The sequence below is a fragment of the Bombina bombina genome, chromosome 8 (assembly GCF_027579735.1).
Source record: "Bombina bombina isolate aBomBom1 chromosome 8, aBomBom1.pri, whole genome shotgun sequence".
NCBI classification, from domain to species: Eukaryota; Metazoa; Chordata; class Amphibia; order Anura; family Bombinatoridae; genus Bombina; species Bombina bombina.
This window is the reverse complement of record NC_069506.1, coordinates 125,384,828-125,405,387: the sequence shown is the minus strand read 5'-3', so window position 1 is coordinate 125,405,387 and position 20,560 is coordinate 125,384,828. Positions and strand designations below refer to the sequence as shown.

Below are 20,560 nucleotides of genomic sequence, written 5' to 3'. Positions count from 1 at the left end.
TGCGCACCGCACTTGTATTATGCCCAGCAGTGAAGGAGTTAATTAGGTAGCTTGTAGGGAGCTTGCAGGGTTAATTTTAGCTTTAGTGTAGAGATCAGCCTCCCACCTGATACATCACACCCCCTGATCCCTCCTAAACAGCTCTATTTCCTCCCCCACCCCACAATTGTCCCCACCATCTTAAGTACTGGCAGAAATTCTGCCAGTACTAAAATAAAAAGGTAATTATTTTTTTATTCTGCTGTGTAGGATCCCCCTTAGCCCCCAACCTCCCTGATCCCCCCCCCACAAACAGCTCTCTAACCCTCCCCCTCTACCTTATTGTGCGCCATCTTGGGTACTGTCAGCTGTCTGCCAGTACCCAGTTTGCCATAAAATGTTGTTGTTGTTTTTTTATATATATTTTTCAGTAGTATAGCTCCCCCCCACCCCTCCCAGATCCCTTAGATCAAAATTCCCTCCCTCCTCTCTCCCACTTTATTTTACAATTGTGCCATAGTGTAGCAGTTCCCACCTGCTCCCGCCCCCATGCACACACGCCTATGCACGTTCCTGGCATCCCCTAATGTTGTCCCGGCCCCCTCTAATGCGCAACCCACATCGATGGCCGCCCACCCGCCTTCCCTGCAAAAGCTCCCACCCACCAACGATCTTGGCCATCGATGTCCAATACAGAGAGGGCCACAGAGTGGCTCTCTCTGCATCGGATGGCTATTTTTTTTATTGCAGGATGCCTCAATATTGAGGCATCACTGCAATAACATGAAAGCGGCTGGAAGCGATCAGGATCGCTTCCACCGATTGAAGACACCAACAACGTACAGGGTACGTCCTTTGTTATTAACGGCCTTTTTTTGTAGGACGTACCCTGTACGTCGTTGGTCGTTAAGGGGTTAACTATTTGGTTTAACCTGTTTGCATTGGATTAAACACATAGGGGGCTAGTTATCAAGCCGTCTACTTTTCTGGCTTCGCCGGCCCAATACGTCCGCCTAAGCTCGCCTACCTTCGCCGCCGCGGACCTGAAAAAAATACGCCTAAGTTATCAAATAAAGCTGTCAAAAAGCCGCGGGACGATGAGCAGCGGACTGTGAGAGTTATCACTCATCCGATCTCGCTGCCCTTCGGCTTTTTCCCAGCTTTATTGCTAGCCTGTCACTAAGCACTCACACTAAACTACACTGTTCTATCCCTATACCGGCGCCCCCGGAGCCCCCCGCAACTAAATAAAGTTACTAACCCCTAAACCGCCGCTCCTAGACCCTGCCGCAACTCTTATAAATGTATTAACCCCTAAACCGCCGCTCCTAGACCCTGCCGCAACTCTTATAAATGTATTAACCCCTAAACCGCCGCTCCTAGACCCTGCCGCAACTCTTATAAATGTATTAACCCCTAAACCGCCGCTCCTAGACCCTGCCGCAACTCTTATAAATGTATTAACCCCTAAACCGCCGCTCCTAGACCCCGCCGCAACTCTTATAAATGTATTAACCCCTAAACCGCCGCTCCCGGACACCGCTGCCACCTACATTATACCTAGTAACCCCTAATCTGCCCCCCCTACACCGTCGCCACCTATAATAAATTTATTAACCCCTATCCTGCCCCCCACTACGCCGCCGCCACTGTAATAAAATGATTAACCCCTAAACCTAAGTCTAACCCTAACCCTAAGGCCCCCCTAACTTAAATATTAATTAAATAAATCTAAATAAATTAACTCTTATTAACTAAATGAATCCTATTTAAAACTAAATACTTACCTTTAAAATAAACCCTAATATAGCTACAATATAAATAATAATTATATTGTAGCTATCTTAGGATTTATATTTATTTTACAGGTAACTTTCAATTTATTTTAACCAGGTACAATAGCTATTAAATAGTTATTAACTATTTAATAGCTTACCTAGCTAAAATAAAGAGAAATGTACATGTGAAATAAATCCTAACCTAAGTTACAATTACACCTAACACTACACTATACTTTAATAAATTATTCCTATTTAAAAATAAATACTTACCTGTAAAATAAACCCTAAGATAGCTACAATGTAATTAATAATTATATTATAGCTATCTTAGGATTTATATTTATTTTACAGGTATCTTTGTATTTATTTTAGCTAGTTAGAATAGTTATTAAATAGTTATTAACTATTTAATAACTACCTAGCTAAAAGAAATACAAAATTACCTGTAAAATAAATCCTAACCTAAGTTACAATTAAACCTAATACTACACTATCATTAAATTAATTAAATAAACTACCTACAAATAACTACAATTAAATACAATTACATAAACTAACTAAAGTACAAAAAATAAAAAAAGCTAAGTTACAAAAAATAAAAAATTAAGTTACAAACATGTTAAAAATATTACAACAATTTTAAGCTACTTACACCTAATCTAAGCCCCCTAATAAAATAACAAACCCCCCCAAAATAAAAAAAATCCCTACCCTATTCTAAATTAAATAAATTTCAAAGCTCTTTTACCTTACCAGCCCTTAAAAGGGCCATTTGTGGGGGCATGCCCCAAAAAGTTCAGCTCTTTTGCCTGTAAAAGAAAAATACAACCCCCCCCCAACATTAAAACCCACCACCCACATACCCCTAATCTAACCCAAACCCCCCTTACAAAAACCTAACACTAATCCCCTGAAGATCATCCTACCTTGAGTCGTCTTCACTCAGCCGAGCCACCGATGGAACTGAAGAGGACATCCGGAGCGGAAGAAGTTAATCCTCCAAGCGGCGCTGAAGAAATCTTCCATCCGATGAAGTCATCATCCATGCGGCGCTGAAGAAGTCTTCGATCCGGCCGATGTCATCTTCAAAGAGGCGCTGAAGAGGTCTTCTATCCGGGCGAAGTCATCTTCCAAGCCGGGTCTTGAATCTTCCTTCCGCCGACGCGGAACCACCTTCTTCACCGACGGACTACGACGAATGACGGCTCCTTTAAGGGACGTCATCCAAGATGGCGTCCCCTCAATTCTGATTGGCTGATAGGATTCTATCAGCCAATCGGAATTAAGGTAGGAAAATCTGATTGGCTGATGGAATCAGCCAATCAGATTCAAGTTCAATCCGATTGGCTGATCCAATCAGCCAATCAGATTGAGCTCGCATTCTATTGGCTGATCGGAACAGCCAATAGAATGCGAGCTCAATCTGATTGGCTGATTCCATCAGCCAATCAGATTTTTCCTACCTTAATTCCGATTGGCTGATAGAATCCTATCAGCCAATCGGAATTGAGGGGACGCCATCTTGGATGACGTCCCTTAAAGGAGCCGTCATTCGTCGTAGTCCGTCGGTGAAGAAGGTGGTTCCGCGTCGGCGGAAGGAAGATTCAAGACCCGGCTTGGAAGATGACTTCGCCCGGATAGAAGACCTCTTCAGCGCCTCTTTGAAGATGATATCGGCCGGATCGAAGACTTCTTCAGCGCCGCATGGATGATGACTTCATCGGATGGAAGATTTCTTCAGCGCCGCTTGGAGGATTAACTTCTTCCGCTCCGGATGTCCTCTTCAGTTCCATCGGTGGCTCGGCTGAGTGAAGACGACTCAAGGTAGGATGATCTTCAGGGGATTAGTGTTAGGTTTTTGTAAGGGGGGTTTGGGTTAGATTAGGGGTATGTGGGTGGTGGGTTTTAATGTTGGGGGGGGTTGTATTTTTCTTTTACAGGCAAAAGAGCTGAACTTTTTGGGGCATGCCCCCACAAATGGCCCTTTTAAGGGCTGGTAAGGTAAAAGAGCTTTGAAATTTATTTAATTTAGAATAGGGTAGGGATTTTTTTTATTTTGGGGGGGTTTGTTATTTTATTAGGGGGCTTAGATTATGTGTAAGTAGCTTAAAATTGTTGTAATATTTTTAACATGTTTGTAACTTAATTTTTTATTTTTTGTAACTTAGCTTTTTTTATTTTTTGTACTTTAGTTAGTTTATGTAATTGTATTTAATTGTAGTTATTTGTAGGTAGTTTATTTAGTTAATTTAATGATAGTGTAGTAGGTTTAATTGTAACTTAGGTTAGGATTTATTTTACAGGTAATTTTGTAATTATTTTAGCTAGGTAGTTATTAAATAGTTAATAACTATTTAATAACTATTCTAACTAGCTAAAATAAATACAAAGTATTTAGTTTTAAATAGGATTCATTTAGTTAATAAGAGTTAATTTATTTAGATTTATTTAATTAATATTTAAGTTAGGGGGGCGTTAGGGTTAGTGTTAGACTTAGGTTTAGGGGTTAATCATTTTATTACAGTGGCGGCGGCGTAGTGGGGGGCAGGATAGGGGTTAATAAATTTATTATAGGTGGCGATGGTGTAGGGGGGCAGGATAGGGGTTAATACATTTAATATAGGTTGCGGCGGGTTCAGGGAGCGGCGGTTTAGGGGTTAATACATTTATTATAGTTGCGGTGGGCTCCGGGAGCGGCGGTTTAGGGGGTAATAACTTTATGTAGTTGCGGCGGTGTAGGGGGGGTCAGATTAGCGGTGTTTAGACTCGGGGTACATGTTAGGGTGTTAGGTGTAGACAGCTCCCATAGGAATGAATGGGATGTCTGGCAGCAGCGAACTTGTACTTTCGCTATGGTCAGACTCCCATTGATTCCTATGGGATCCGCCGCCTCCAGGCTGGCGCTTTGAAAACCAGGTACGCTGGGCCGTAAAAGTGCCGAGCGTACCTGCTAGTTTTTTGATAACTAGCAAAAGTAGTGAGATTGTGCCGCACTTGTGTGCGGAACATCTGGAGTGACGTAAGAATCGATCTGTGTCGGACTGAGTCCGGCGGATCGAAGTTTACGTCACAAAATTCTACTTTTGCCGGTCTCGAGCCTTTGATAACTAAGGCGAATCAGCCTCGCCACAAATACGCTGCGGAATACGCAGCGTATTTGAGGTTGACGGCTTGATAACTAGGCCCCATAGGGTCCAATGTATTGAATGGCATGTGAACAGTTTCTCAACTTGAGAAGCCTTCGCTGCATACGGGCAGCAGATCTGTTAGTCCACTGGCCAGTAAGCTTTACTACACACTCCGCTGAGTGTTTAATGCCCGTCCCTTCAGTCGCATGACCAATCGCCAGAGAGGAGGGACTGTCAATCACCGAAAGCGAGTGCGCACTCAGTGATTTCTCTTTGTCACCTCAGAGGTGGGGAAGAGTGTAAGAAGCAGCAGTTTAACACATTAGAACAGTTTCCTTTTGCAATTTTATGTCCCACTAACTAATCAAAAGAATGGGAGAGCTCAATGCCAACACTGAGCCCTCCCACCGCAGTAGAGATTGGTTATTCTATAAGAAGAAGGGAAAGCTGGCTATGGACAGACCCAAGGCAAGGAAAAACAAAATTTATGCTTACCTGATAAATTCCTTTCTCCTGTAGTGTGGTCAGTCCACGGGTCATCATTACTTCTGGGATATTAACTCCTCCCCAACAGGAAGTGCAAGAGGATTCACCCAGCAGAGCTGCTATATAGCTCCTCCCCTCTACGTCACCTCCAGTCATTCGACCAAGGACCAACGAGAAAGGAGAAGCCAAAGGGTGTAGTGGTGACTGGAGTATAATTCAAAATATTTTTTACCTGCCATAAAAAACAGAGCGGGCCGTGGACTGACCACACTACAGGAGAAAGGAATTTATCAGGTAAGCATAAATTTTGTTTTCTCCTGTTAAGTGTGGTCAGTCCACGGGTCATCATTACTTCTGGGATACCAATACCAAAGCTAAAGTACACAGATGACGGGAGGGACAGGCAGGCTCTTTATACGGAAGGAACCACTGCCTGAAGAACCTTTCTCCCAAAAACAGCCTCCGAAGAAGCAAAAGTGTCAAATTTGTAAAATTTGGAAAAAGTATGAAGAGAAGACCAAGTTGCAGCCTTGCAAATCTGTTCAACAGAAGCCTCATTCTTAAAGGCCCAAGTGGAAGCCACAGCTCTAGTAGAATGTGCTGTAATTCTTTCAGGAGGCTGCTGTCCAGCAGTCTCATAGGCTAACCGTATTATGCTACGAAGCCAAAAAGAGAGAGAGGTAGCCGAAGCTTTTTGACCTCTCCTCTGACCAGAATAAACGACAAACAGGGAAGACGTTTGTCGAAAATCCTTAGTTGCCTGTAGATAAAATTTTAGGGCACGAACTACATCTAGATTGTGTAGCAGACGTTCCTTCTTCGAAGAAGGATTAGGACACAAAGATGGAACCACAATCTCTTGATTGATATTCCTGTTAGTGACCACCTTAGGTAGGAACCCAGGTTTAGTACGCAGAACTACCTTGTCTGAATGAAAAATCAGATAAGGAGAATCACAATGTAAGGCAGATAACTCAGAGACTCTTCGAGCCGAGGAAATCGCCATTAAAAACAGAACTTTCCAAGATAACAGCTTGATATCAATGGAATGAAGGGGTTCAAACGGAACACCCTGTAAAACATTAAGAACTAAGTTCAAACTCCATGGTGGAGCAACAGTTTTAAACACAGGCTTGATCCTAGCTAAAGCCTGACAAAAAGCTTGAACGTCCGGAACTTCTGACAGACGTTTGTGTAAAAGAATGGACAGAGCTGAAATCTGTCCCTTTAAGGAACTAGCGGATAAACCCTTTTCTAAACCTTCTTGTAGAAAAGACAATATCCTCGGAATCCTAACCTTACTCCATGAGTAACTCTTGGATTCGCACCAATATAAGTATTTGCGCCATATCTTATGGTAAATCTTTCTGGCAACAGGCTTCCTAGCCTGTATTAAGGTATCAATAACTGACTCAGAAAAACCAAGTTTTGATAAAATCAATCGTTCAATTTCCAAGCAGTCAGCTTCAGAGAAATTAGATTTTGATGTTTGAAGGGACCCTGGATCAGAAGGTCCTGCTTCAGAGGTAGAGACCAAGGTGGACAGGATGACATGTCCACTAGATCTGCATACCAAGTCCTGCGTGGCCATGCAGGCGCTATTAGAATCACTGATGCTCTCTCCTGTTTGATTCTGGCAATCAATCGAGGAAGCATCGGGAAGGGTGGAAAAACATAAGCCATCCCGAAGGTCCAAGGTGCTGTCAAAGCATCTATCAGAACCGCTCCCGGATCCCTGGATCTGGACCCGTAACGAGGAAGCTTGGCGTTCTGTCGAGACGCCATGAGATCTATCTCTGGTTTGCCCCAACGTCGAAGTATTTGGGCAAAGACCTCCGGATGAAGTTCCCACTCCCCCGGATGAAAAGTCTGACTACTTAAGAAATCCGCCTCCCAGTTCTCCACTCCCGGGATGTGGATTGCTGACAGGTGGCAAGAGTGAGACTCTGCCCAGCGAATTATCTTTGATACTTCCATTATTGCTAGGGAGCTTCTTGTCCCTCCCTGATGGTTGATGTAAGCTACAGTCGTGATGTTGTCCGACTGAAACCTGATGAACCCCCGAGTTGTTAACTGGGGCCAAGCCAGAAGGGCATTGAGAACTGCTCTCAATTCCAGAATGTTTATTGGTAGGAGACTCTCCTCCTGATTCCATTGTCCCTGAGCCTTCAGAGAATACCAGACAGCGCCCCAACCTAGTAGGCTGGCGTCTGTTGTTACAATTGTCCAGTCCGGCCTGCTGAATGGCATCCCCCTGGACAGATGTGGCCGAGAAAGCCACCATAGAAGAGAATTTCTGGTCTCTTGATCCAGATTCAGAGTAGGGGACAAGTCTGAGTAATCCCCATTCCACTGACCTAGCATGCACAGTTGCAGCGGTCTGAGATGTAGGCGTGCAAAGGGTACTATGTCCATTGCCGCTACCATTAAGCCGATCACCTCCATGCATTGAGCTACTGACGGGTGTTGAATGGAATGAAGGACGCGGCATGCATTTTGAAGCTTTGTTAACCTGTCTTCTGTCAGGTAAATCTTCATTTCTACAGAATCTATAAGAGTCCCCAAGAAGGGAACTCTTGTGAGTGGAAAGAGAGAACTCTTCTTTTCGTTCACCTTCCATCCATGCGACCTTAGAAATGCCAGTACTAACTCTGTATGAGACTTGGCAGTTTGAAAGCTTGAAGCTTGTATCAGAATGTCGTCTAGGTACGGAGCTACCGAAATTCCTCGCGGTCTTAGTACCGCCAGAAGAGCACCCAGAACCTTTGTGAAGATTCTTGGAGCCGTAGCCAATCCGAATGGAAGAGCTACAAACTGGTAATGCTTGTCTAGAAAGGCAAACCTTAGATACCGGTAATGATCTTTGTGAATCGGTATGTGAAGGTAAGCATCCTTTAAATCCACTGTGGTCATGTACTGACCCTTTTGGATCATGGGTAAAATTGTCCGAATAGTTTCCATTTTGAACGATGGAACTCTTAGGAATTTGTTTAGGATCTTTAAATCCAAGATTGGCCTGAAAGTTCCCTCTTTTTTGGGAACCACAAACAGATTTGAGTAAAACCCTTGTCCTTGTTCCGACCGCGGAACCGGATGGATCACTCCCATTAATAAAAGATCTTGTACGCAGCGTAGAAACGCCTCTTTCTTTATTTGGTTTGTTGACAACCTTGACAGATGAAATCTCCCTCTTGGGGGAGAGGATTTGAAGTCCAGAAGGTATCCCTGAGATATGATCTCTAACGCCCAGGGATCCTGGACATCTCTTCCCAAGCCTGGGCGAAGAGAGAAAGTCTGCCCCCCACTAGATCCGTTCCCGGATCGGGGGCCCTCAATTCATGCTGTCTTAGGGGCAGCAGCAGGTTTCCTGGCCTGCTTGCCCTTGTTCCAGGACTGGTTAGGTCTCCAGCCTTGTCTGTAGCGAGCAACAGCTCCTTCCTGTTTTGGTGCAGAGGAAGTTGATGCTGCTCCTGCTTTGAAATTACGAAAGGAACGAAAATTAGACTGTCTAGCCCTAGGTTTGGCTCTGTCTTGAGGCAGGGCATGGCCTTTACCTCCTGTAATGTCAGCGATAATTTCTTTCAACCCGGGCCCGAATAAGGTCTGCCCTTTGAAAGGTATATTAAGCAATTTAGATTTAGAAGTAACGTCAGCTGACCAGGATTTTAGCCACAGCGCTCTGCGCGCCTGAATGGCGAATCCGGAATTCTTAGCCGTAAGTTTAGTTAAATGTACTACGGCATCCGAAATAAATGAGTTAGCTAACTTAAGGGCTTTAAGCTTGTGTGTAATCTCATCTAATGGAGCTGATTCAAGTGTCTCTTCCAGAGACTCAAACCAAAATGCTGCTGCAGCCGTGACAGGCGCAATGCATGCAAGAGGTTGCAATATAAAACCTTGTTGAACAAACATTTTCTTAAGGTAACCCTCTAACTTTTTATCCATTGGATCTAAAAAGGCACAGCTATCCTCCACCGGGATAGTGGTACGCTTAGCTAAAGTAGAAACTGCTCCCTCCACCTTAGGGACCGTTTGCCATAAGTCCCGTGTGGTGGCGTCTATTGGAAACATCTTTCTAAATATCGGAGGGGGTGAGAACGGCACACCGGGTCTATCCCACTCCTTAGTAACAATTTCAGTAAGTCTCTTAGGTATAGGAAAAACGTCAGTACTCGACGGTACCGCAAAATATTTATCCAACCTACACATTTTCTCTGGTATTGCAACTGTGTTACAATCATTCAGAGCCGCTAACACCTCCCCTAGTAATACACGGAGGTTTTCCAGCTTAAATTTAAAATTTGAAATATCTGAATCCAGTTTGTTTGGATCAGAACCGTCACCCGCAGAATGAAGCTCTCCGTCCTCATGTTCTGCAAATTGTGACGCAGTGTCTGACATGGCCCTAATATTATCAGCGCACTCTGTTCTCACCCCAGAGTGATCACGCTTACCTCTTAGTTCTGGTAATTTAGCCAAAACTTCAGTCATAACAGTAGCCATATCCTGCAATGTGATTTGTAATGGCCGCCCAGATGTACTCGGCGCTACAATATCACGCACCTCCCGAGCGGGAGATGCAGGTACTGACACGTGAGGCGAGTTAGTCGGCATAACTCTCCCCTCGTTGTTTGGTGAAATATGTTCAATTTGTACAGATTGACTTTTATTTAAAGTAACATCAATGCAGTTAGTACATAAATTTCTATTGGGCTCCACTTTGGCTTTAGCACATATAGCACAGATATCTTCCTCTGAATCAGACATGTTTAACACACTAGCAAATAAACTAGCAACTTGGAAATACTTTTCAAGTAATTTACTATAATATGAAAACGTACTGTGCCTATAAGAAGCACAGAAAAGTTATGACAGTTGAAAATTAATAAACTGAAACGTTATAGCATCAAATCTTTGTAAAAAACACAATTTTAGCAAAGGATTGCTCCCATTAGCAAAGGATAACTAACCCTGATAGCAGAAAAAAATACAGAAATAAACGTTTTTTATCACAGTCAACTACAATCTCACAGCTCTGCTGTGAGTGATTACCTCCCTCAAAACAAGTTTTGAAGACCCCTGAGTTCTGTAGAGCTGAACCGGATCATGCAGGGAGGACAGGAAACTTCTGACTGAATTTTTTGATGCGTAGCAAAAGCGCCAAAAAAGGCCCCTCCCCCTCACACACAACAGTGAGAGAGATCAGTAAACTGTCATAAATTAAATAAAACGACTGCCAAGTGAAAAAAAATAGTGCCCAAAACATTTTTTCAGTACCTCAGAAAATTAAACGATTTTACATGCCAGCAAAAAACGTTTAACATTAAATAAATTAAGTGTTATTAAAAAGCCTGTTGCTAGTCCCTGCAAATTAGGCTAAAGTCTTATGCATACAGTATAATTCCAGTGAAGTGCCATTCCCCAGAATACTGAAGTGTAAAATATACATACATGACAGCCTGATACCAGTTGCTGTTACTGCATTTAAGGCTGAGTTTACATTATCTCGGTATGGCAGAATTTTCTCATCAATTCCATTGTCAGAAAATAATAAGCTGCTACATACCTCTTTGCAGATTAATCTGCCCGCTGTCCCCTGATCTGAAGTTTACCTCTCCTCAGATGGCCGAGAAACAGCAATATGATCTTAACTACGCCGGCTAAAATCATAGAAAAAACTCAGGTAGATTCTTCTTCAAATTCTACCAGAGAAGGAATAACACACTCCGGTGCTATTATAAAATAACAAACTTTTGATTGAAGGTATGAAACTAAGTATAATCACCACAGTCCTCTCACACATCCTATCTATTCGTTGGGTGCAAGAGAATGACTGGAGGTGACGTAGAGGGGAGGAGCTATATAGCAGCTCTGCTGGGTGAATCCTCTTGCACTTCCTGTTGGGGAGGAGTTAATATCCCAGAAGTAATGATGACCCGTGGACTGACCACACTTAACAGGAGAAAAACCTATATTATGCTGTCACATAAAGAGGCTGAAGATGGACACTACTGGAATCAACATAAATATAGAAACAAATATTGTGGTTTTACCATGAACCCACAGTAGCTGGTCTCTTGGTTGATGGAGTGTCTCATAGTGGAGGCTCCTTGGGGGATGAGACTTTTACTGAGTGTGTGTTAGGAAGACCTTTAGAAAGAGGCCTAGAGGTTAATAACGGTAGAGGGGCTGGTATTGGTAAATTGGTATTGGGACAATACTTACTCTCCTTTGAAGTCCTTCTATTTCACACTCTAAGTAATGAATTTGTTCCTTTGTTTGATTTTGAGTTTCTCCCAGAATGGACTCTAACTCCTCATTGCGCTCCACCGTCTCATCGTGCTCTCTCTGCAGCTTTTGTTGCAAGTAAACTAATTCTTTAATTGTACTTTCTCTCTGCTCAATTTCAAGTTGGCATCTAAACAAACAAAATACAGGTTTATTCACTGTTTCTTACCTATATGAGTAGCTTCAATTCAGCTGTAGGGCTAAGCGGACAAATAAATTGCTCTACATCATCCCGTATAGATTTTACCAGTCTGCCAGCCTATTTGTTGATAGATGCTCTTCAACAGCAAAATGGGGATTTTCCTGGAGTGCAGCTTTGACTATATGTTTAACCATTTTGAAGGAATTAAGTACAATCCTTTAGGGAAAAAAAAAGTATCTAATGAGTTATCTACAAAAGTACCCATAGACCATAATTATGGTTTTCTGTGATAATCATTTGATACGTTTTTTGTGTTTTTTCTAAAGGATTGTGCTTGACCCTATAGTAAAATAAGGGAATTTGTTTAAAAATAATTAAGTAACAAAATAGAACACTTAGAATGTCCCTTTTAGCCAATCCAGCTTAAAGGGACATTGCGGTCAAAATATAAATGCACATAGATATATGTATAGGCAAAAATGCTTCTAGTAAAAGTTATCACTGTTTTAGTGTTAACATTTTTTTTTCTCTGCACGTGCATGTGAAGCATAGCTGGATATTCTTAGTGCACCAGCATTTTAAATTTATTTTATTACTGCAGCAGCTCAGAACGCTAGTGGGGCTTGATTCATGTCAGCAATTAACATATTGGGTCATTTCCAGATGGTACAAGCACCTTAAGTGCTGTGTTTAAAATGCTGGTGCACAGTGCAAACTTACATACACTTTTGAAACAGCTATAGCTTTTACTTTGCTAATACAATACATTACAAAAACATAATTTATGCTTACCTGATAAATTCCTTTCTTCTGTAGTGTGATCAGTCCACGGGTCATCATTACTTCTGGGATATTACTCCTCCCCAACAGGAAGTGCAAGAGGATTCACCCAGCAGAGCTGCATATAGCTCCTCCCCTCTACGTCACTCCCAGTCATTCGACCAAGGACCAACGAGAAAGGAAAAGCCAAGGGTGAAGTGGTGACTGGAGTATAAATTAAAAAATATTTACCTGCCTTAAAAACAGGGCGGGCCGTGGACTGATCACACTACAGAAGAAAGGAATTTATCAGGTAAGCATAAATTATGTTTTCTTCTGTTAAGTGTGATCAGTCCACGGGTCATCATTACTTCTGGGATACCAATACCAAAGCAAAAGTACATGGATGACGGGAGGGATAGGCAGGCTCTTTATACAGAAGGAACCACTGCCTGAAGAACCTTTCTCCCAAAAATAGCCTCCGATGAAGCAAAAGTGTCAAATTTGTAAAATTTGGAAAAAGTATGAAGCAAAGACCAAGTTGCAGCCTTGCAAATCTGTTCAACAAAGGCCTCATTCTTGAAGGCCCAAGTGGAAGCCACAGCTCTAGTAGAATGAGCTGTAATTCTTTCAGGAGGCTGCTGTCCAGCAGTCTCATAAGCTAAACGAATTATGCTACGAAGCCAAAAAGAAAGAGAGGTAGCGGAAGCTTTTTGACCTCTCCTCTGCCCAGAGTAAATGACAAACAGAGAAGACGTTTGTCGAAATTCCTTAGTTGCCTGTAAGTAAAATTTTAGAGCACGGACTACATCCAGGTTGTGCAGTAGACGTTCCTTCTTCGAAGAAGGATTTGGGCATAAAGAAGGAACAACAATCTCTTGATTGATATTCCTGTTAGTAACTACCTTAGGTAAGAACCCAGGTTTAGTACGCAGGACTAACTTATCCGAATGAAAAATCAAATAAGGAGAATCACAATGTAAGGCTGATAATTCAGAGACTCTTCGAGCCGAGGAAATAGCCATTAAAAATAGAACTTTCCAAGATAACAACTTTATATCAATGGAATGAAGGGGTTCAAACGGAACGCCCTGTAAAACATTAAGAACAAGGTTTAAACTCCATGGTGGAGCAACAGTTTTAAACACAGGCTTAATCCTGGCCAAAGCCTGACAAAAAGCCTGGACGTCAGGAACTTCTGACAGACGTTTGTGTAACAGAATGGACAGAGCTGAGATCTGTCCCTTTAATGAACTAGCAGATAAACCCTTTTCTAAACCTTCTTGTAGAAAAGACAATATCCTAGGAATCCTAACCTTACTCCAAGAGTAACCTTTGGATTCACACCAATATAGGTATTTACGCCATATCTTATGGTAAATCTTTCTGGTAACAGGTTTCCTAGCCTGTATTAAGGTATCAATAACTGACTCAGAAAACCCACGTCTTGATAAAATCAAGCGTTCAATTTCCAAGCAGTCAGCTTCAGAGAAGTTAGATTTTGATGTTTGAAGGGACCCTGTATCAGAAGGTCCTGTTTCAGAGGTAGAGACCAAGGTGGACAGGATGACATGTCCACCAGGTCTGCATACCAAGTCCTGCGTGGCCACGCAGGTGCTATTAGAATCACTGATGCTCTCTCTTGTTTGATTCTGGCAATCAATCGAGGAAGCAACGGGAAGGGTGGAAACACGTAAGCCATCCTGAAGTCCCAAGGTGCTGTCAGAGCATCTATCAGGACTGCTCCTGGATCCCTGGATCTGGACCCGTAACGAGGAAGCTTGGCGTTCTGTCGAGACGCCATGAGATCTATCTCTGGTTTGCCCCAACGTCGAAGTATTTGGGCAAAGACCTCCGGATGAAGTTCCCACTCCCCCGGATGAAAAGTCTGACGACTTAAGAAATCCGCCTCCCAGTTCTCCACTCCCGGGATGTGGATTGCTGACAGGTGGCAAGAGTGAGACTCTGCCCAGCGAATTATCTTTGATACTTCCATCATAGCTAGGGAGCTTCTTGTCCCTCCCTGATGGTTGATGTAAGCTACAGTCGTGATGTTGTCCGACTGAAACCTGATGAACCCCCGAGTTGTCAACTGGGGCCAAGCCAGGAGGGCATTGAGAACTGCTCTCAATTCCAGAATGTTTATTGGCAGGAGACTCTCCTCCTGACTCCATTGTCCCTGAGCCTTCAGAGAATTCCAGACGGCACCCCAACCTAGAAGGCTGGCGTCTGTTGTTACAATTGTCCAGTCTGGTCTGCTGAATGGCATCCCCCTGGACAGATGTGGCCGAGAAAGCCACCATAGAAGAGAATTTCTGGTCTCTTGATCCAGATTCAGAGAAGGGGATAAGTCTGAGTAATCCCCATTCCACTGACTTAGCATGCACAGTTGCAGTGGTCTGAGGTGTAAGCGTGCAAAGGGTACTATGTCCATTGCCGCTACCATTAAGCCGATTACCTCCATGCATTGAGCCACTGACGGGTGTTGAATGGAATGAAGGGTGCGGCAAGCACTTTGAAGTCTTGTTAGCCTGTCCTCTGTCAGGTAAATCTTCATTTCTACAGAATCTATAAGAGTCCCCAGGAAGGGAACTCTTGTGAGTGGAACGAGTGAACTTTTCTTTTCGTTCACCTTCCATCCATGTGACCTTAGAAATGCCAGCACTAACTCTGTATGAGACTTGGCAGTTTGAAAGCTTGAAGCTTGTATCAGAATGTCGTCTAGGTATGGAGCTACCGAGATTCCCCGCGGTCTTAGTACCGCCAGAAGAGCACCCAGAACCTTTGTGAAGATTCTTGGAGCTGTAGCCAATCCGAATGGAAGAGCCACAAACTGGTAATGCCTGTCTAGGAAGGCAAACCTTAGGTACCGATAATGATCTTTGTGAATCGGTATGTGAAGGTAAGCATCTTTTAAATCTACAGTGGTCATGTACTGACCCTCTTGGATCATAGGTAAAATTGTCCGAATAGTCTCCATCTTGAACGATGGAACTCTTAGGAATTTGTTTAGGATCTTTAAGTCCAGGATTGGTCTGAAAGTTCCCTCTTTTTTGGGAACCACAAACAGATTTGAGTAAAACCCCTGTCCCTGTTCCGATCGTGGAACTGGATGGATTACTCCCATTAACAAGAGCTCTTGTACGCAGCGTAGAAACGCCTCTTTCTTTGTCTGGATTGTTGACAATCTTGACAGATGAAATCTCTCTCTTGGAGGAGAGTATTTGAAGTCCAGAAGGTATCCCTGAGATATTATCTCTAGCGCCCAGGGATCCTGAACATCTCTTGCCCAAGCCTGGGCGAAGAGAGAAAGTCTGCCCCCCACTAGATCCGATCCCGGATCGGGGGCCCTCAATTCATGCTGTTTTAGGGGCAGCAGCAGGTTTCCTAGTCTGCTTGCCCTTGTTCCAGGACTGGTTAGGTTTCCAGCCTTGTCTGTAGCGAGCAACAGCTCCTTCCTGTTTTGGTGCAGAGGAAGTTGATGCTGCTCCTGCTTTGAAATTACGAAAGGAACGAAAATTAGACTGTCTAGTCTTGGCTTTGTCCTGAGGCAGGGCATGGCCTTTACCTCCTGTAATGTCAGCGATAATCTCTTTCAACCCGGGCCCGAATAAGGTCTGCCCTTTGAAAGGTATATTAAGCAATTTAGACTTAGAAGTAACATCAGCTGACCAGGATTTTAGCCACAGCGCCCTGCGTGCCTGAATGGCGAATCCTGAATTCTTCGCCGTAAGTTTAGTAAGATGTACTACGGCCTCCGAAATGAATGAATTAGCTAGTTTAAGGACTCTAAGCTTGTCCGTAATGTCGTCCAGAGTAGCTGAACCAATGTTCTCTTCCAGAGACTCAATCCAGAATGCCGCTGCAGCCGTGATCGGCGCAATGCATGCAAGGGGTTGCAATATAAAACCTTGTTGAATAAACATTTTCTTAAGGTAACCCTCTAACTTTTTATCCATTGGATCTGAAAAAGCACAGCTATCCTCCACCGGGATAGTGGTACGCTTAGCTAAGGTAGAAACTGCTCCCTCCACCTTAGGGACCGTTTGCCATAAGTCCCTTGTGGTGGCGTCTATTGGAAACATTTTTCTAAATATCGGAGGGGGTGAGAACGGCACACCGGGTCTATCCCACTCCTTAGTAACAATTTCAGTAAGTCTCTTAGGTATAGGAAAAACCTCAGTACTCGTCGGTACCGCAAAATATTTATCCAACCTACACATTTTCTCTGGTATTGCAACTGTGTTACAATCATTCAGAGCCGCTAACACCTCCCCTAGTAATACACGGAGGTTTTCCAGTTTAAATTTAAAATTTGAAATATCTGAATCCAGTCTGTTTGGATCAGAACCGTCACCCACAGAATGAAGTTCTCCGTCCTCATGTTCTGCCACCTGTGACGCAGTGTCTGACATGGCCCTAATATTATCAGCGCACTCTGTTCTCACCCCAGAGTGATCACGCTTACCTCTTAGTTCTGGTAATTTAGCCAAAACCTCAGTCATAACAGTAGCCATATCCTGTAATGTGATTTGTAATGGCCGCCCAGATGTACTCGGCGCTACAATATCACGCACCTCCCTCTGAGCGGGAGATGTAGGTACTGACACGTGAGGCGAGTTAGTCGGCATAACTCTCCCCTCGTTGTTTGGTGAAATTTGTTCAATTTGTACAGATTGACTTTTATTTAAAGTAGCATCAATACAGTTAGTACATAAATTTCTATTGGGCTCCACTTTGGCATTGCAACAAATGACACAGGTATCATCCTCTGAATCAGACATGTTTAACACACTAGCAAATAAACTTGCAACTTGGAAATACAATTCAATTAGAATAATATTAAAACGTACTGTGCCTTTAAGAAGCACAGAAGATCTATGACAGTTGAAAATTAATAAATTGAAACAGTTATAGCCTCAATCCTTGTAAACAACACAACTTTAGCAAAGGTTTAATCCCATTAGAAAAGATAACAAATTCTGAAAGCAGGAAACAAATTACAGAATAAACGTTTTTTATCTCAGTCAAACTATAATTCTCACAGCTCTGCTGAGAGAAATTGAGATGAACCGGATCATGCAGGGAATACAATGAGTTGCTGACTGAAATATTTGATGCGTAGTAAAAGCGCCAAAAAACGGCCCCTCCCCCTCACACACAGCAGTGAGGGAAAACAGAAACTGTCAGAAAACAGATTAAGCAACTGCCAAGTGGAAAAATAGTGCCCAAACATTTATTCACTCAGTACCTCAGCAAATGAAAACGATTTTACATTCCAGCAAAAACGTTAAACATAATCTCTAGTTATTAAATAGCTTTATGTATTTCTTACAGTGTAATTCTAGTGAAGTACCATTCCCCAGAATACTGAAGTGTAAAGTATACATACATGACATTATATCGGTATGGCAGGATTTTCTCATCAATTCCATTGTCAGAAAATAAAAACTGCTACATACCTCTATGCAGATTCATCTGCCCGCTGTCCCCTGATCTGAAGTTTACCTCTCCTCAGATGGCCGAGAAACAGCAATATGATCTTAACTACTCCGGCTAAAATCATAACAAAAACTCTGGTAGATTCTTCCTCAAACTCTGCCAGAGAGATAATAACACACTCCGGTGCTATTTTAAAATAACAAACTTTTGATTGAAGATATAAAACTAAGTATAATCACCATAGTCCTCTCACACATCCTATCTAGTCGTTGGGTGCAAGAGAATGACTGGGAGTGACGTAGAGGGGAGGAGCTATATGCAGCTCTGCTGGGTGAATCCTCTTGCACTTCCTGTTGGGGAGGAGTAATATCCCAGAAGTAATGATGACCCGTGGACTGATCACACTTAACAGAAGAAAATATTTATATTCAAAATTAAAATGCATCCATGTGGATTTCAATTTTGGCTGGAATGTCCCTTTAATGTATAAGCACCTAAAAAGTCAGGCATACAATGGACTAGTTCATCACATTTAAATTTACACTGTGGCTGCATTGTGGTCTTCGTGTGTGTACCCTGCTGAATAAACAGTAGGAAAGTTCAACAGCATCACTGGTGTAAAAAAGCTTTATTGAATAACACACTTAAAAGCCCATAAAACCAGTCGCACCAAAATGTAGAAAAAGCCCACTCTAGAGACTGACCTTACGTGTGTCAGATAATGCTATAATCATACCTTATTGTACACCCATGCTCTGATACTAATATAAGATGTTGTAAATGAGCAATAACAATATTTATTTCGTTTTTAAATCTTAAATAACAAGTCACACACTAGGGGAGAATACTAATGCGCAAATGAACAGATTTATAAGTAATTATACAAATTATACTGGGGGGTGGATTTATGAAATTGTGAGTGGCCCTTTCAGTGCAGGAATGTCTGCAATTGTAGTCTATATCACCCCAGACTGACCCACCTGTGTGACTGACAGGCACCGCTATTGTGTGATTAGCTGCAAGCGATTATAAATACGAGCAACAACCTGGTCCATCCAAAGAATGATAAATATGGCACTTACCTTTTATCAAAAGGGGTATAACTACAGGGAGTAAAGGGACAGTAAACCCCTTTTGATTTTAATATAAAATGTTTAATTATGCATAATGAAACAATATGTTAGTCTAAAGAAACAGCAGAAATGTCTTGTTAATTAAAAGGTGTTTACTGTCCCTTAAAAAGGATATGGAAGGCAACATTTCATAATTTAGAGCAGACATCTTCAAACTTGGCCCTCCAGAGGTTTTGGAACTACATTTCCCATGATATGCTGGCTGAGCATCATGGGAAATGTAGTTCCAAAACCTCTGGAGGGCCAAGTTTGAGGATATCTGATTTAGAGAGTACAATCTTACTGTTTACTGTCCCTTTAAATGTTTTTATGCAAAAAAAAAAAAAAAAAAAAAGGCATAAACACTGCAATATATTCTAATCAAAACCGACAAAAAAAACTTGACACTAACATGAAGCAATGAAAATGTTGTTAACAAAATGACACATTTTAAATGATTTTAAAGCATGGGCTTAATTTATTATGTACATCTAAAATGTGTGGCTTTAATGTCCCTTTAATGCAGGTACAATAACAAAGTAGCAATGATTAGAACAGGGTACAAGGCTGCATTATATGCAACCACCAGTTCTTGAATATGATGTGTCCTTGTTATGGCTTCAACGCTTCTTAAAAGACCAGTAAATACAGTCGATTTGCATAATCAACAAATGCATGATATAAATAAAATGCAATAGCACTTAGTCTGAACTTCAAATTAGTAAAGATTTTGTTTATGAGAAATGTCAAAGTTATGTCTGTCTCCACTCCTCCTGTGTCATGTGACAGCTCTCAGCCAATCACAAATGCATATATATCTATTTAGTGAATTCCTGCACATACTCAGTAGGAGCTGGTGACTTAAATTTAAAAAGACTGCACATTTTTGTAAGGAGGTAAATTGGAAAGTTGTTTAAATTGCATGCTCTATCTGAATCATGAAAGTTTAATTTTGACTTGAGTGTCCCTTTAAGTATAAAAGGATCCATGTTGAAAGATAAAGGGTTAGATTACAAGTGGAGTTCAATCGATAGTGCAGATTGTATTATCTTTTGTGCAACCTTTTGCAAAGAATAACACACAATCTGGTATTACAAGTGGATGGTAAAATAATTTAACCAAAGCATTTAAACGTAGGCAAAGCTTTTAAAGCGTGGCCTATACTTTTAATAGATAGTGAAGGGATTGCTATTAGTAGTATAGCACAGAACTATATAAGGATCTCCATCTATTTGTGCACCCTTTGCTTAACGATGGTATCCATAGTTGCACATCAAATATTAAACTTGATAAAATTTATAAAACTATGAGTATATATATTTAAAATGTATTTCCTACTCTGAATTTAACACAGTTAAATTGTTTAAATTTCTCTATCATATTCCCTCAGCCTGCCGGCCCCCGTCGATACACTATTTTTTTTATGCAGTGACATTTGCAACG

The 20,560-nt window shown here is 42.0% G+C and overlaps 1 protein-coding gene across 1 annotated transcript in view; it reads right to left on the bottom strand.

The window, feature by feature from the left end:
* CCDC30 (coiled-coil domain containing 30) overlaps positions 1-20,560 on the bottom strand; it is a 380,612-nt gene that overhangs the window by 243,794 nt on the left and 116,258 nt on the right. Inside the window, exon 11 of the mRNA XM_053690989.1 lies at positions 11,600-11,792. Within this exon, the coding sequence (XP_053546964.1) occupies positions 11,600-11,792 (193 nt within the window). The remainder of the gene's footprint in view (positions 1-11,599; positions 11,793-20,560) is intronic.